The sequence below is a fragment of the Oryctolagus cuniculus genome, chromosome 13 (genome assembly GCF_964237555.1).
Source record: "Oryctolagus cuniculus chromosome 13, mOryCun1.1, whole genome shotgun sequence".
NCBI classification, from domain to species: Eukaryota; Metazoa; Chordata; class Mammalia; order Lagomorpha; family Leporidae; genus Oryctolagus; species Oryctolagus cuniculus.
The window spans coordinates 3572689-3589260 of NC_091444.1; the positions used below are offsets into that span (position 1 = coordinate 3572689).

The following is a 16572-nucleotide window of genomic DNA, read 5'->3' on the forward strand; positions in this document are numbered from 1 at the left end:
GTGGCTTTCCCTGCTGCACCACAGTGCCGGCCCCTATTAGTATTTTAACCTAAGTCCTTATGAAAGCCCCAGCCTCCTGCTCTGCATGTAGTTTGTGCTCAGTAGGTGTTTGCTGATTTGATACTTAGTTTCTCAAACAGAAAGTTTCATATAGAATGCTTATCTTAGCTAATGCTCGCTTCTGTTTTTAGGTGTCCAGAATGCTACCAGGGGGACTTTTAGTTCTTGGAGTTTTTATTATTACAACTTTAGAACTGGCAAATGATTTTCAAAATGCCCTGCGCAGAGTAAGTTTACTACACTAAAAATTCTTAATACGATCAGAGTTGCTGTTTTTAATTGATTATGTGACTTTGTAGTGATCTTAGCCTTGTCAGGTTAGTGCTCCATTATGTGTTTTTCATGCTGTGATTTTGTTAAAACAGCTTTTCCCATCCAGGTGCTTGAATATCTCGAATGTCATAAATGTAAATATTTATTTTCAAAACTACATATTTTAAAGTTGTCTTTATTTTAAAGGTCATTCCTTAGCAGTATGAAACGAGTTATGGTAGTTTAACAGTTTTTCTCCTGTGATAGTTTTCTGCTATATCTTCCATTTAGTACCAAGTGATTGTTGTAATGTGAGAGACATTAATAGTTGCTGATATTCTTCACCTTCTGTTAAATTCTCTCAAGACTCTGAGAGTAAAACATAAACAACAATTGAATACTTACTCTTGGACAGAGTAACTGTTTCATGTCTTGTTTTATTATTGTACCAGAAAATTGAATAGCTTAGTCTAAAAGTAAATGCAAAGGCCCAGAAGCTGTTTTTCCTGAAACTCGAATCTAGTACCAACTGTGTGTAGTCAGCTTTCACTTCTTATCCCTCAGGACCCCAGTGAGCCTTCCAAAGAATGTCACACCCCTAGAGAGGGGGCCGGATCATCTTGAGAAGTACAAAACCTCATAAAGTTGCCCAATAACTTTTGCAGATACAAAGTGTGCAGTGTAGAACCCACATGCTTGATTCTTCTAGTTTTGTAACTTCTATCCTACCCTAAAGCCCTTGATATTTGCAGCAATGGGAGGGAAGGAAGAAAGAGGAAACATTGCCCTGGCATTAACAGACGCTATAAGAAATGACCGTAATAACTGGTAGTGCTTACCAGTTTAGCCTAAAAGGTTTATGATTAAGAACTTGGTTTTTTTGTATTATATAATATTGTGTTTATGTTCTCTCCCTTTTTTAAGTTCTACAACCTGTTTATTTTCAGATTTTAATTCTGAATGACTTTTCTCCCCCTTAGTAGTTATTTTCTTTTGAGGAGAAATTTCTTTTCTTCTTACGATTGATTTATTGAAAGTCATAGTTACAGAGAGACAGAGAGAGAGGGAGGGAGAGCTCTTGCATCTGCTTGTTCACTCCCCAGATGGCCACAACAGCTGGAGCTGGGCCAGGCCAAAGCCAGGAGCTTCATCCAGGTCTCCCACGTAGGTGGCAACGGTGCAAACACTTGGGCCATCTTTTGCTGCTTTCCCAGGCAATTAGCAGGGAGCGAGATTGAAACTGTGGCATGAACTGGCACCCACCGTTAGGCTAGCATGAGAAATTTCTTTTGATATTAACAAGAAAATTGTATCTCTTCTGAAAAGTTTTTTTTTTTTTTTGACCATGTGAATTAGGTAATAGATTAGAACCAAGTTTATGTGCTCCCCTGTATCAAATATGTATTTTATAATTCTTATTTCTGACAAATTTATAATTGTTAGGACTTTTTTACTTTTCATTTATGTGATTAATATATTTTGTGTGTCTTCACCTATTGCCTTAGTTTTTTGTGACATTTAAATCTGAAATGCTGGGTGGTGACAGGCTCTGTTATTGTACTTAAAATCAGTTGTCATTTTATCACCTGCTAATGTTCTTGTCATGACTCATTTCTGCTTCCAGACCCTAAAGCTTCTAAAGCACCTGATGTTCCCCGAAGTTGTTTGTCGGATTTTCCGTTAGCGTTCAGGGAGGGATCCCTACTGTATGGGCAAGGCCTGCACAGATGGGTAGAAAAACATTGAAGGGTGGCTGTTTGCTTCATTTTAGTAGTAAGAGCTTCATTCCAATTGAGCTTAAACCATACTAGCGTAACACGTGATCCCTGTCAAGGTATGTTTCTCAGCTGGGCGTGCTTGAACTCGTAACCACCCCTAAATGCAATGACAAAAGCTTTCCCTCTTATGTATTCATTTTCCCCTAGAATAAAAGATACCTGTTTCCTTTGGCTTGGGGAGCCACAGGGCTGGAAACCATTCCCCATGGTCTTATTTGCTACAAATAAATAACTTCGTGACATTTCCTTTTGGTGAATTTCTTGATTGAACTCACCAGAAGTTTTGGGTAGATAACATTTTCTCCTTCTAAATAAAATAAAATGTCTACATTTCATGTAAATGCTAGTTGCCTGCCATTGATTTTTCATGTTCAGTTAGTCATTAACGACACTGAATTATGTTTCTCTATTTAAAACCCAAGTTTTATGTTTTATAGCTAGATGGGAGCTTAGGGACATTGCAGTTACCTTTTTCCACACTCATCTTTGATTTTTTTTTTTTCATTTCTGCATTCAGTTGATGTGTGTTTTTCTCTCTTTCAGCTCATATTTGCTGTGGAAAAGTCCGTGTGTAGAAAGAGACTGTGGAATTTCACAGAGGAGGAGGTCTCAGAAAGAGTAGCCCTGCACATTTGCTCTTCTACAAAAAAGTATCTTTTGTTTAGGTGCTTATGGTTAAGAGTGTATGGTAACAAAACAGTGTGTCCTCAAGGGTTTTTCTCCTCCATACATATTATTTAAATCATCTTTGTTTTTAAAATAGGCATAGGTTTCCATAACATATAATTAATGCTGCCAGTAATAAAAAGTAATAATATTGGCTATTAAGTTGAGTTCCAGTGTTATAAAGAGTTTGAGAGAAAGCAGAGGATTTAGGCTTCTGGATCCTTTCCTAGGTTTCTACTCCTGTATGTTCTAGGCACAAAAAGAGAAAATCCCAGATGATAGTTTTGGCAAAATCATGTTTTATATTGAAGTCCTCACCTTCACTTATAGATAGAATATGCAGTTCAAAGCACGGGTGTGCTGTGCTTTAAGGTGTAGGACATCCAAGGAGTTCTTAGGCTTTTGTCTCTGTTGCTGTACCACTGAAATCATTTTCAGGGCCTCTCTGGTTCTGCACTTGGCCAGCACAGCCTCACCAAGAGAGTGACGCAGTCCAAGTGCTCAGTACCTAGAGTGTCAGGAGACAAAATTCAGAAAGCAGTCATGCCTGCAGAAAATGGCTTGTTAGCTTCTTTGGTACTAAGTGGAATGTTTGGTTTGCAAGCCTTTCGACCCAGTCAGCATTCGTGAAGTTGATGCTGTCTAAGATAGCACCCTGTTTTGTTTTGGAGGGTGCATATTTGAAGAAAGTTTCACAAGTGCTTCCATTCTATCATTATGATTAACAGGGTTGATAAACAGCAGGTAATTGCTTTCAAGCAGTATAGTCAGAACGATTTATGTATGTGTGAATGCACATATATAATTGTACACATGTATACACATGTTTATATGTCTTGAAGTTAATAAAGTTATGATTTTGTAGGAACTCTTGGACACAAGCATTTATGTTTTGATGGGTTATACTCTGTTGATTACCAAAAATTAAGGTCATTTCTGTCCTTAATTAATAAAGAATAGTTTGTCGAACTTACGATGTCCACGATCCAAAGGTAAGAAAAATGACTCCTTATAGAGGTTTCTACTTTTAAATTCAAATTCAAATTTGTTTTAGTAATTTCCAGTGCCATCATTTGCTGTTGGTATCCTCAGCCACCTGTAGTTTTTATTTGAAATCTGATTAATTTGATTACAGATAATGAACTTTTTTCTTCAGTTGTTAAAATATTTGTGTTAAGCTCTTTTTGCCTTGCTTTTGTGTTTGGCTTTATATGTGGGAGACTAATAGTTGAAAGTGACTGAGGACATTTGAGAGCTGCACTGACTGGTAAAAATGCGCTATAGGGATGCCACAGAACCTAGATTAGCATTTTGTTAAGGTGTCTGAAGACAGGGAAAAAGTGTCTATGAAGTACTTCCGGCAAGGATGAGATAAAACTGACCCTCTGGCCGTGGGTAGTGGCACCGTGACCATTTGCTTCACATCAGAACCTTCAGAAGTGACACTGCTGAAGCTTCCGCTTCAGCTAGAGGCCCAGAGGACACGTCAGAATCCTAGCCATGAAACCTCTTCTTTTTCTGCCTACTGCTTGTGGTAGGGGCAGGAGGAGGGTTGCTTAGGTTTTACTGAGGAGGACTGAGCTTAATGTACCCTTTACTTTTTATTCAGTTCTAATCTGCAGCCCTGGGATCAAGGAATTTGGCCAGGCCAAATATGTTGAATATCAGCTTGAATGAATTGTTAGTTTGTATACTTAATAATGTTTTATTAATCCATATATTTTATCTAAACCACATCATATTTTGTTTTTTCCCTTTATTGCTAGAGTTCAGCAAGGCCTGCAGATTGGAAGTATCAAAATGGACTGTCAGCCTCCTGGCTTTCCTTGGAGGGTACTGTTCACATTAATATTCACATCCCACTTTCTACCACTTCTATCAGCTACACTCTGGAAAAAAATATGAAGGTATCAGAGTAAAATGATTGCTTCAATGATTGCTGAGTGGGAGATCTGCTCTTACTCTGGTTGTCAGTGCCATTCATTTTATACTCCTCCAAAATTACATTCTCTTTATTATGGTGTTATATGAGTGAGTAGCTTACTATCATACCCTAATTATGAATTTTTAGAGATGTCATAATACTAATATATTTAGCATAATAACCGCTCAGTAAGTGTTTATTAGCCTATGTAAAATATAGTTATGTATGGAGCTATATTTTTCAGTCATCTGGCTTTCTGTTGGTTCCTTATTTTTCTTCTGTAATCATGTATGCTACTTTATAAACTTGTTAGAGATTCCTATTCTCACCTTTTGTTTAAAAAAAGATACTGGGGCATATTGAATTTTATTTTATTGAAATCATATAGTTAATCAATGTCCTGAGTCTGGAGTAAATGTTGGTTTGGGATAAAGATCAGAAAAACTATTAATAAATATGGAAAAAGTGCAAAGTATTGGAGCTACTCTTTTTTAATTTATGAGACTGGTTTTAAGTACTGCATTAGTGATACTAAGGGCTGTTTAATATTTAATGTATTAGATGGAAAAAAGTAGAATCTGAGGAGTTTGATTGAGATGGTATCATACCTGAAAGCTTTCCATGTTGTGTTTCTTTTAAGAATGGACTCACACGCTGGGCCAAGCAAATAGAAAATGGAGTATATTTGATAAATGGACAAGTGAAAGATGAAGATTGTGACCTATTAGAAGGACAGGTGAATTAAGAGAAAATAATTTTATACAATTATTTATACTTAAAGAAAAAGACTCCTTTTTAATTCTCGCCTGCATGAGAATAGATTTCATCTACTTTTCATTTCTGAAGTCTTTTTAAAGGACAAATGTTTTTCCCAGAAATTGGTGGGATTTCTGATATAACTAGGATGTTACATCAGAATGTCATCTAAATGCCACCTTACCTCCATATTGTGAATTGCTAACTTAAAACTAAAGCCTGCGTATTGTGCTTCCCTGATAGTGTTTTGGAGGGTGACTGCAGCCGTTTGATAGCGTGGCATCTGAGGGCTTCTGAAACGGCTTTGACTTGCAGGAACAGGCTTTGGTGATCTCTCCCTTTAGTGCAGGGGCTAGAAAGCTCCCTAGAGTGAAGCGGCGAGTATTTTAGACTTTGGAGGCTGTGTGGTCTATATCTTTCCTCTTGTAGCACAAAAACTGGCAGAGATGATGTGTGAATGCATGATCATGTTTGTGTTCAGTAAAAATTTATTTACAAAGACAGCTGGCAATGTGGATTTGGCCCACAGAGTACATATTGATTAATATGGAATATATTGTAAAGTAACATACCCGTATAAGAAACTAAACAAAATAAATTATGGCTTATTTTTACTCTGTTATTTAGTGTACATATAGGGTGGTTCCTAAATTGTCTTTCATGTTCTGCTTAAAATCTCAACAGTCTTGTTTTTGTGTTTCTTCAGAAAAAGTCATCTAGAGGAAATACCCAAGCATCTGGTCATTCTTTTGATGTCAGAGTGCTAACACAGCTGGTAAATATTTTAAAATTGCACTTTTTAAAATACATTTCTTAGAATAACTAAAGAATTTGATTCTGTTTTAATGGTTGTAATTAGAGAATAAAACAATTTTAGAGACGTAAGAGAATGTATAGTCTCCAGTTAGTGGAAAAATATCCCCAAGTAATTTTAATGAAGCCTTTTTGGATCTTTTGCCTCAAGTCTATTAATACTTTAATATCAAGTAAATAGCAATTCTAAATATATATACACACATATGTATATGTGCACGTACTTGTATGTAAATATTTTTAATTCTGGGATTTTTTAAAAGTTTTTTTTTATTCATTTACCTGAAAGAGAGAGAGAGAGAGACAGACAGAAAGAGAAAGACCTATCCACTAGAGAAAGACCTTCTATCTACTAGTTCCTTCCTCAAATGCCAGCAATATCCAGGGCTGGGTCAGGCCAAAGCCAGGAGCCTGGGACTCCATCCAGATCTCCCATGTTGGTGACAGGTGCCCAAGTACCTGAGCCATCCTCTGTTGCCTCCTAGGATGTATTAGCAGGAAGCTGAATCAGAAATGGGGTAGCCAGCACCTGGATTGGCACTGTGATGTGGAATGCAGGTGTTGTGCCACAACAGCTGCCCCTGAGTTGTGGGTTTTATAAGTACAGTTGCAATTCTTAAAAACTTAAAAATAAAATATGTACACAGGTATGTCAAGAGTTATATCCTTAATTTGAAATAGATTTATACTGTCTTTGGATAAAAATCACAAAGTACTAATTAACAAGTTTTATGTTTCCTACTATTGTTTTATATTATAAATTTCTTTGGAAATTTAAAGCTCAGTAATTTGAAGAATAAGAACTTAGGAGCATTAATTAGGGGCAAGTATTTGGCACAGCAGGTTAAGTTGCCGCTTGGGGTGCCTGCATCCCATATCAGAGTGCTGTTTTGAGTTCTGGCTACTCCATTTCAGATCCAGCTTCCTGTTAGTGCACACCAAGGAGGCAGCATATGATGGTTCAAGTGCTTGGGTTCCTGCCATCTATGTGGCAGACCTTGGTGGAGTTCTGAGCTCCTGGCTGTAACTTGGCCCAACCCTAGCTATTGGAGGCATTTGGGAGTGAACCATTGGATAGAGCGCTCTCTGTCGTGTGCTCTCTCTCTGTCTCTTTCTCTTTCTCTCTCTTCACCCTTCTCCCTCTGCCTTTCAAATTATAAAAAACAAAAACAAAAACAAAAACTAATTATTCCTAACAGTATGCATGCCTTTGTGTTTAATCCTACCCAAAATTATCATAGGGAACAAACCAGAGTTGAAATAACAGAACTGTGTCTGTAAGAAGCTTTTTTTTTTTTTTTTTTTGACAGGCAGAGTGGACAGTGAGAGAGAGAGACAGAGAGAAAGGTCTTCCTTTTGCCGTTGGTTCACCCTCCAATGGCCGCCACGGCTGGTGTGCTGCGGCCGGCGCACTGCGCCGATCCGAAGGCAGGAGCCAGGTGCTTCTCCTGGTCTCCCATGGGGTGCAGGGCCCAAGCACTTGGGCCATCCTCCACTGCCTTCCCGGGCCACAGCAGAGAGCTGGCCTGGAAGAGGGGCAACCGGGAGAGAATCTGGCGCCCCGACCGGGACTAGAACCCGGTGTGCCGGCGCCGCTAGGCGGAGGATTAGCCTATTGAGCCATGGCGCCGGCCTGTAAGAAGCTTTTAAAGTCAGTATTATACTGAACTTTGAAGCAGAGAAATACTACCAAGACTTGTATGTTTTTAGAGTTAAAAGCAGTTTGGCTTATGATATACCTTTGTTTTGATTTTAGAAATGTGTTTTGTTTTAGGGCTGCCTATTCCTCTGCTTACATGCTCTTTATTTTTCAGGCTTACCTTTTGGTTTATTAAAGTTTGGTTGTAATTATTTTAGTGATAAAATTACTATTGGGGAACATACAGAATATGAGAATATAGAGAGAAGAATACAAGTCAGTAGTGTGAGAGAGAAATTGTTGTAGTAAAGTTTAATATGATATAGTGTAATATATTTTTCGTCTGATTCCATTGGTCACCTAGATGGAAATTTTGAAGTTTTTTTGTTGCCGTATGAAATGCCTGAGGCAGTCTAACTTTATGAAGGAAAGAGGTTTATATAGCTCTCAGCTCTGAAGATTGGAGGACAGGGTGCTGGCATTGGCTCAGTACTTGAGAAGCCCTCTTGGCGTGCATCAGACTCTGGTGGATGGCATTGGTGGGAGGATCACATCTTAAAACAGGAAACCAGACAATAGGATGGAGGGCACATTCCCCATTGCCTTAAGAGCCTCCCACCTGTCCTCATCTCTTATTGAAAGGTCCTACCTCAATACTGCCAAAGCCACAGTGAGGACTACATCTCCATTTAATTCATGGATCCTTGGGAACCACACCCAATCCAAGTCATAGTAGTATCCTAAATACTTGGTGCCACTTTCCTTCTACTATAGTCTTACTGATTCTTTCAGTGTTACACATATCTTTTATTTCCCTTACATTCCTTCTGTTACTAGCCTTACAACAGTATTATTTTACCTAGACTAACACAAGTAACTCTTTTTAAAAATATATGTCTTTTAATTGCAGTTTTCTACATTTTTTTAATTTATTTATTTGGAAGGCAAAGTTATAGAGAGGCAGAAACAGAGAGAGAGCTCTTCTAACTGCTGGTTCACTCCTTGAAATGGTCGCAATGGCCAGAGCTGGGCCAATCCAAAACCAGGAGCCTGGAGCTTCTTGCAGGTCTCCCACAGGGGTGCAGGGACCCAAGCATGTGGGCCATCTTCTGCTGATTTCTCAGGCCACAGCAGAGTGCTGGATCAGAAGTGTGGTAGCCGGATCTTGAACCGGTACCCATATGGGATGCCCACTGCAGGTGGTGGCTTTACCCACTATGCCACGGCTCGGGTCCTCAGTTTACTACTTTTTAAAATTTTCTTTTATTTATTTGAAAGGCAGAGTGACAGAACAGAAGGGAAAGAGAGAAATTTTGATTTGCTTGTTCACTTCTCAAATGGCTACAACAGCCAGAACTGGGCAAGGCCAAATCCAGAAAGCAGGAACTCCATCTGGGTTGCCCACGTGGGTGGCAAAGGCCCAAGTACTCGGGCCATCTTCTTCTGCCTTGCAGTTAGCAGGGAGCTGAATTGGAAGTGGAGCAGACCAGACTCGAACTGGTGCTCTGATACAGGGTGTTGGCAGCACAGGTGGTGGCTTACCCCACTGTGCCACAATGCTGCTCCCACGATTGACTCTTACCTGGGCTTGCTCCATGTATACATTCTTGCCCAAAATGATTATTTTCTCTGAAAACCTTTATGTTGTTAATTGTTACATTTCTTGGAATTTCTTCACGTTTATGCTTTATCCTGTATATAACCTCAAGTTTTTTCAAAATCAATTACCATTCATTTATTCATTAATTTTTTTCATAAACGATTGAGTATATATAAGGGTCATGCACAGATGGTGTTATTCTTGCTCAGATTTCCTTAATTGCTCTATATTGACTAGTTAGGCTCTTTAGAGTCTCAGAATAGCTTTTCATTCTTATTTTCTCTTACTGTTCATTTTCTGTTTACACTTTTTCTTGAACCAAGAGTCTTGCCATTGTGATTCTAATGCCAAGATAGTTAAAATCTACCGTACATTAAGATCTAGCTCAATTGCCACCACTTTTGCTATTCCATTTGTTCACCATAGCCACAGGAATCTTTACTTTTACAGAATACCTTATCAGTCTCATAGAATTTTCATTTCTAAGACAATTGTTCCCATGTCCAAGTAACCAGGAGGAGTTTGCATTTATATAATCCAACTACTTTTTCAACAGAAAAAAAGAATGAGTCCAATTTTTTTTTTTTTTTAAGATTTATTTATTTATCTGAAAGAGTTACACAGAGAGGAGAGGCAGAGAGAGAGAGAGGTCTTCCATCCGATGGTTCACTCTCCAACTGGCTACAATGGCTGGAGCTGCACCAATCTGAAGCCAGGAGCTTCCTCGGGGTCTCCTACATGGGTACAGGGGCCCAAGGCCTTGGGCCATCCTCCACTGCTTTCACAGGCCACAGCAGAGAGCTGGATCGGAAGTGGAGCAGCCAGGTCTTGAACCAGCACCCATATGGGATGCTGGCACTGCAGGCCAGGGCGTTAACTTGCTGTGCCACAGCATTGGCCCCAAGTCCTATGTTCTTTAAAACTCTTTTACTTGGTGTTTGCGTGTGTGTGTGTGTGAGTATGAGACATGTTCGTAGTCTTATTTTAGTCTATTTTGGAAATCAGTGCCCAATCAATACATAATGTTATTATATATGAGGGATCTTAAAAAGTTTATGGTGGGCCAGTGCTGTTGGACAGCGGCTTAACGCCCTGGCCTGAAGTGTCGGCATCCCATATGGATGCCGGTTCTAGTCCCGGCTGTTCCACTTCCGATCTAGCTCTCTGCTGTGGCCTGGGAAAGCAGTAGTAGATGGCCCAAGTCCTTGAGCCCCTGCATCCACGTGGAAGACCTGGAGAAGCTCCTGGCTCCTGGCTTCAGATCAGTGCAGTTCTTGGGAGTGAACCAGCGGATGGAAGACCTCTCTGTCTCTACCTCACTCTGTAACTCTTTCAGATAAATAAAATAAATCTTTTAAAAAATGTTTATGGAAAATGTCTATTAAGAAAAGAAATTTCATGGATTTCAAAAGTTTTTTGCACCCAAATAAGTGTATATTAGCTTGTTATAACATGTCTGAAAAGGATGTAATTTGAGGCACTAAGATAGGACTTCAGTTTGAATATAACCCCTTATTGAGCGACTGTCGCTCCCCCATTCGCGGAGGAACGACACAGGACCCTGCGCTGTTCTTTTGTCTGCTTGGCCCTTCCCGGGTTTGCTGCTGGTCCTTCCCGGGTTGGCTGTCAGCCCCTCCACCTCCGTGGAGGGGCGGCACCCCCCCGCCGCTTTCCCCGCTTCCGCGGAGGAGTGACACACCGCCGGCCGGCTCTCTCGGGGGCTGCTCAGATGTTATCCGGATGTTCCTTCAGATGTTCTTGGTGCATGTTGTCTCTCTCCTCCTTTATAGTCCTCTTCCACCAATCCCAACTCTGCTACCCACACGCCGAGCACGCTGCTCTCCTCCAATCAGGAGCAGGATCAGCTCCTGCAGCTTATCAGTCAAACTGATGAGGCAGCTGTGTAGTTGTTTGCTCCTCCCAGCGCCATATTGTGGGAGAGCAGATGCACAGAATAAGTCTTAATTCCAGTAACTTAGTCTAGTCTCAGTTGCTCCCCACAGGCAACTTGTCTTCTGTTAAAACTGAAGCAAGAACAAACATCGATCGGAAGAATGGTGAAGTCATTGAAATTTACTAAATGTTTATTGGGACAGTGCCCCAAAGAAAGGTGCAGCTTACAAACAAATAACCTGTTTTAAGAAGGTTTGAAGTGATGTTGAAGACAAAGCCCACAGTGGCAGACCATACACATCAGTTTGTGAGGAAAAGCTTAATCTTGTTCATGGCCCAGTTGAAGAGGACTGGTGATTTAAGCAGAATAGCCAGCACCATAGACATCTCAGGTGGTTCAGCTTATCCAACTCTTACTGAGAAAGTGGTGCAAACTTCTGCTTTGTGGCTACCAAAACTGCTGCACACAGATCAGCTGCAGAAAAGTGCAGAGCTTTCAGTTACAGTTTTAAACACGTGAGATCAAGATCCTGAAGAGTTTCTTCAAATCGTTGTAACCAGAGATGAACCTTGGCTTTACCACTGTGATCCAGAAGACAAAACATAAATCAGTGGCTACCGAGGGTGGAATTGGTCTAGTCAAAGCAAAAACAGCTGTCAAGAACAAAGATCATGGCACCAGTTTTTGGGAATACTCAAGGCATTTTGCTTGTTGACTTCCTGGAGGTCAAAGAACAGTAGCATCTGCTTCTTATGAGAGTGTTTGGAGAGAATTAGCCAAGATTCTGGCAGAGACGCTACCAGGAAAGTGTCACTCAGAGTCTGTCTCCACCACAACAATGTTCTTGGTGAACAAGGGCAATGTTTGTGAGAGGTTCTATGGGAAATCAGCAGGTGTCCACCTTAGTCCTGATTTGACTCCTTCTGATTTCTTTTATTTCCTAATCTTTTTTAAAAATTGTTTTGTTTTTAAGATTTCTTTTTATTTGAAAGGCAGAGTTAGAGAGAGGAGACACACAGAGAGAGATCTTCCTTCCGCTGGTTTGCTCTCCAAATTGTCAGAACAGCTGGGGCTGAGCCAGGCAGAAGCCAGGAGCTTCTTCCGGGTCTCCCATGTGGGTGACAAGGGCCCAAATGCTTGGGCTTTCCCAGCCACATTAGTAGAGAGATGGATTGTAAGTGGAACAGCTGGTAGTCAAACTAGCGCTGATGTGGGATGCTGGCATTGCAGGTGGCAGCTTAACCTGTTATGCCACTACGCTGGCCCCTGGTTTTCTAATTTTAAAAAATCTTACAACTTGATTGACATGGTTTAATTTCCAGGACATGTAGTTCTTTAGGGATAGACTACATGATATTATTGTCTTGAAAGTGTCTTGAACTTTCGTAGTTTATGTTGTGAAATGAAGTTTATATTTATTTGTGGTTGATTAATTTGAGAGGCAGAGAGACAACAGACATCTCCCAGTTCACTCTTGAGTTCCAGGTGTTCCCAATAGCTAGGTCTGGGCCAGGCTGGATCTGGGAACTCGGAACTCAATCCAGGTCTCCCATGTGAGTGGCAGGGACCCAGTTGCTGAGTTACCACTGCTCCCTTCCAGGGTGTGCATTTGCAGAAAGTTAGAATCCAGAGCAGAGCCAGGACTGAAACCTAGGAACTCCGATGTGGAGTGTCCCTCAGCGGTAGCTTTATCTTTAGGCCAAACACCTGCCTATAGGCGTGTGTGTGTGTGTGTGTGTGTGTGTATGCTTTCATTTTTATTTGAAAGACAAGAAACCGAGAGAGAGAGAGAGAGAGAGAGGGGCAGAAAAAAAGATCTTTTATCTGCTAGTTTACTCCTCAACTGCCTGCAACACATGGGGCTTGGCTAGACCAGAGCCAAGAGCCTTGAACCTAGTCCAGGTCTCCCATGTGGGTGGTAGCACCCAACTATTTGAGCCTTCATTGCTGTTTCCCAGGCTACCCATTAGCTGACTGGAATTGAAAGTAGAGCTGGAACTGTACCCCAGGCACTAGTGTCTGTTATAACTGCTGTACCAAATGCCTGCCCCCCCATATTTAGGATAATTCCATTTTCTCATTGACTTTTGGGTTCTCATAAGTATTATGAATCTTATATATTGTAAATTGTATATTGGGTAGTTAAAAGGGGATATTACTTATCAAAATAGATCTTTGTTTCCAGAAAATATTGGTAGGGTGTGTAAGGGAAGCCCATACCCCTCTATCACCCCAACCTTATTCATTATTGGTGAACTCTGCAGCGTCATAGGATGCTTATTCCAGATACAGGGTCAGCATTGCCACCTTGCTGCTTGGTTTGATGATAGACATTTTTGTAATGGATCTGGGACCTATTTGATCTGTGACACATTTTTGCCAACAAGACCTTGATATTTTAAAAAACTAGCCTTTGTCTGAATTACCTTAGACGTTGACTATTGGTGCTGTGATTAGTATTCAGATGCTTCCTATTGCAACCTTCACTATTTTTTCTTATTTTATCTTGACTAGTTGTAGGAGTTTCTTTTTGTTCTTCAGGATTGACCATATTGTAGAATGATTTCCAAGTATACTTAAATTACTTTCTTATATTCTGTTTTGTTTTTTTTGAATCAAAATTATAATTAAAATTTTATAGTTTTTGTTTTTTTAGTTTTTTATAATTATAGTTATAATTAAAATTTTATAGTTTTTGTTTCCATTGTGATTATCAGCATCTAGTAGTACTTTTATTTATTTTTAAAGATTTATTTGAAAGACAAGGAGAGAGGGAGAAAGATCTTTCATCTGCTGGTTCACTCTCCAAATGGGCATAAAAGCCAGGGCTAGCTAGGCTGAAGCCAGGAGCCTGTAACTCCATCTGAGTCTGCCACATGGGTGGCAGGGGCCCAAGCACTTGGATCATTTTCCACTGCTTTCCCATACACATTAGCAAGGAGCTAGATTAGAAGTACAGCATCCAGGACTCGAACCAGCATTCATATGGGATGCCAGTGTCACAGGCAACAGCTTAACCTGCTGCACCACAGTACTGGCCTCTCTAGTAGTACCTATAAAGTTCCAGTGCTCTCTGCTTAGGCACTTACTAGGATGATCAGGTTAAAAATATCTATGTAATACCAGAAAACCAAGCAGGCACTAACACTTCTCAGACCACAAGAGATGGGTTTGTGAGGTGAAAAGTGACTGCTTGGGGCTGGCACTGTGGTATAGCAGGTAAAGCTGCTGCCTGCGATGCTAGCATCCCATATGGGCCCTGGTTCAAGTCCCAGCTGCTCCACTTCTGATACAGCTCCCTGCTAATGCACCTGGGAAAGCAGCACAAGATGGCCCAAGTGGTTGGGCGCCTGTGCCACATGGGAGACCTGGATGAAGCCTCTGCCTGCTGAGCTCAGCCTGGCTCAGCCCTTGCTATTGCAGCCATTTGGAGAGTGAACCAGTCGATGGAAGATCTCTCTCTTGTATCTCTCCTTCTCCCTAACTCTGCCTTTCAGATAAAGAAATAAAATCTTTAAAAAAAAGTGGCTGCTTATACTTACTGATAACATTTTTATGGTGCCTTTGTTGGTTTGCTTTGTCTTTGCTCTGAGATGAGTATATGAAAATTATGAGTTGGACATGTATAAATAAATGCAAGTGCATGTTTTGTGATTTTACCATATTTATTACATATTACCTTGTATTCTGGTTATTTTGGGGCATATATTTCTTCTTTTGGACACCTGGTGTCTCTTACTACATTGATTATACCAGGAGACTTCAAAAAGCTCATAGAAAATAGAATTAAAAGATAAGTTTATCTTGGTGTAAAAATTTTTGGGGACCTGTGCTGTGGTGTAGTAGTTTAAGCCACCACCAGCAGTGATGTCATCCCATATGGGCGCTAGTTCGATTCCCGGCTGCTCCACTTCTGGTCCAGCTCCCTGCTAATGCACCTGGGAAAGCAGCGGAAGATGGCAGAAGTGCTTGAGCGCCTGCACCCATGTGGGAGACCTGGAAGAAGCTCCTGGCTCCTGGGTTTGGTGTGGCCCAGCTCCCGCTGTTGTGGCCGTTTGGGGAGTGAACCAGTGGATGGAAGATCTCTCTGGCTCTCTCTGTTTCTCTGTAGATCTTTCAAATAAAATAAATAAATCTTTAAAAAAATTTTTTTGAAATCCATGTATACAAGGGATCTTCAAAAAATTTATGGAACATGTATAATGTGAAAAAATCATTCATGGATTTCAAAATGTTTTTGTACCAAAATAAACTTCTTTTAATTTCACTTCCTACAAATTTTTGAAGTACTCTAGTTTATTTATCTTCACAGTACTTATCTGAGTAATCTTCAGAAAATGCATTTTAATGAATATCTTGAATGAACACTGGTATTTTAGATGGTTATATTAGTAAAAAATTTATATGTAGTCATGTAATTTTTTTAGTGTACAGTAAAATAATTCATAAAGAATGTTATGAAGGCCTTTGAATAATTTATGGAGAATATTTTCAAATACTTGGAGTAGTTACAGTCCTATCCAGAAGAGGCTTATATAATGTTTAAATGTTTCCTATAGTCAGTAATTGATGTTTGTTAGGACTTAAACAGATTTTGTCTTTCAGCTGCTGAGTTCAGACCACAGATCGACGGCCGCAGTCCAGATCTGCAGTGGTTCTGTAAACCTGAAGGGTGCGGTTAAGTGCAGAGCTTACCTTCACAGCAGTAAGCCCAAGGTTAAAGATGCTGTGCAGGTACAAAAGGGAATAACTGGAATAAGACAAATGAGAGCTTGTAGTACGTGCTCCTTAATTGTTATGTACTAGCACATGTTATTTCTTTTGTGAGAAATTGAACTTTTTAAATAAAAATGAAAGTATTAATAGGAACTAGTTTATTAGGGTAGTATTCTATAAACTATATAATTCATAAGTTTAAAAAATTACTGGCATTTCTATCATAGTAATATATTTCTTAATTTAGAGCAGTAGCATCATTTGTTTAAATGAAAACAAAAGTTAAATGAAGCTTCATTCACTTGGTTTTCTTTTACTGTTGAGATGTCTGGGCAGATTTGTCATTAAATTGTATTAATCATACTAAATAAATGATAATAAAAATGATATGTATCAGTTATTTAGTGGATATGATTGTACTGGGAAACAAGTTGTGTGTTTTTTGGAAATTAAGTACCATAAATCTGAAGTATT

At 39.9% G+C, this 16572-nt stretch overlaps 1 protein-coding gene across 5 annotated transcripts in view; it reads left to right on the forward strand.

Moving 5' to 3' along the window:
- The window catches only part of ODR4 (odr-4 GPCR localization factor homolog), a 45876-nt gene that overhangs the window by 14079 nt on the left and 15225 nt on the right, over positions 1–16572 (forward strand). For all 5 annotated transcript variants that reach the window (XM_051821051.2, XM_070056250.1, XM_070056249.1 and 2 more), the window contains exons 4-10: positions 192–287; positions 2634–2740; positions 3712–3748; positions 4523–4663; positions 5321–5416; positions 6143–6211; positions 15988–16116. In XM_051821051.2, coding sequence (XP_051677011.1) covers positions 192–287; positions 2634–2740; positions 3712–3748; positions 4523–4663; positions 5321–5416; positions 6143–6211; positions 15988–16116 — 675 coding nt within the window. The remainder of the gene's footprint in view (positions 1–191; positions 288–2633; positions 2741–3711; positions 3749–4522; positions 4664–5320; positions 5417–6142; positions 6212–15987; positions 16117–16572) is intronic.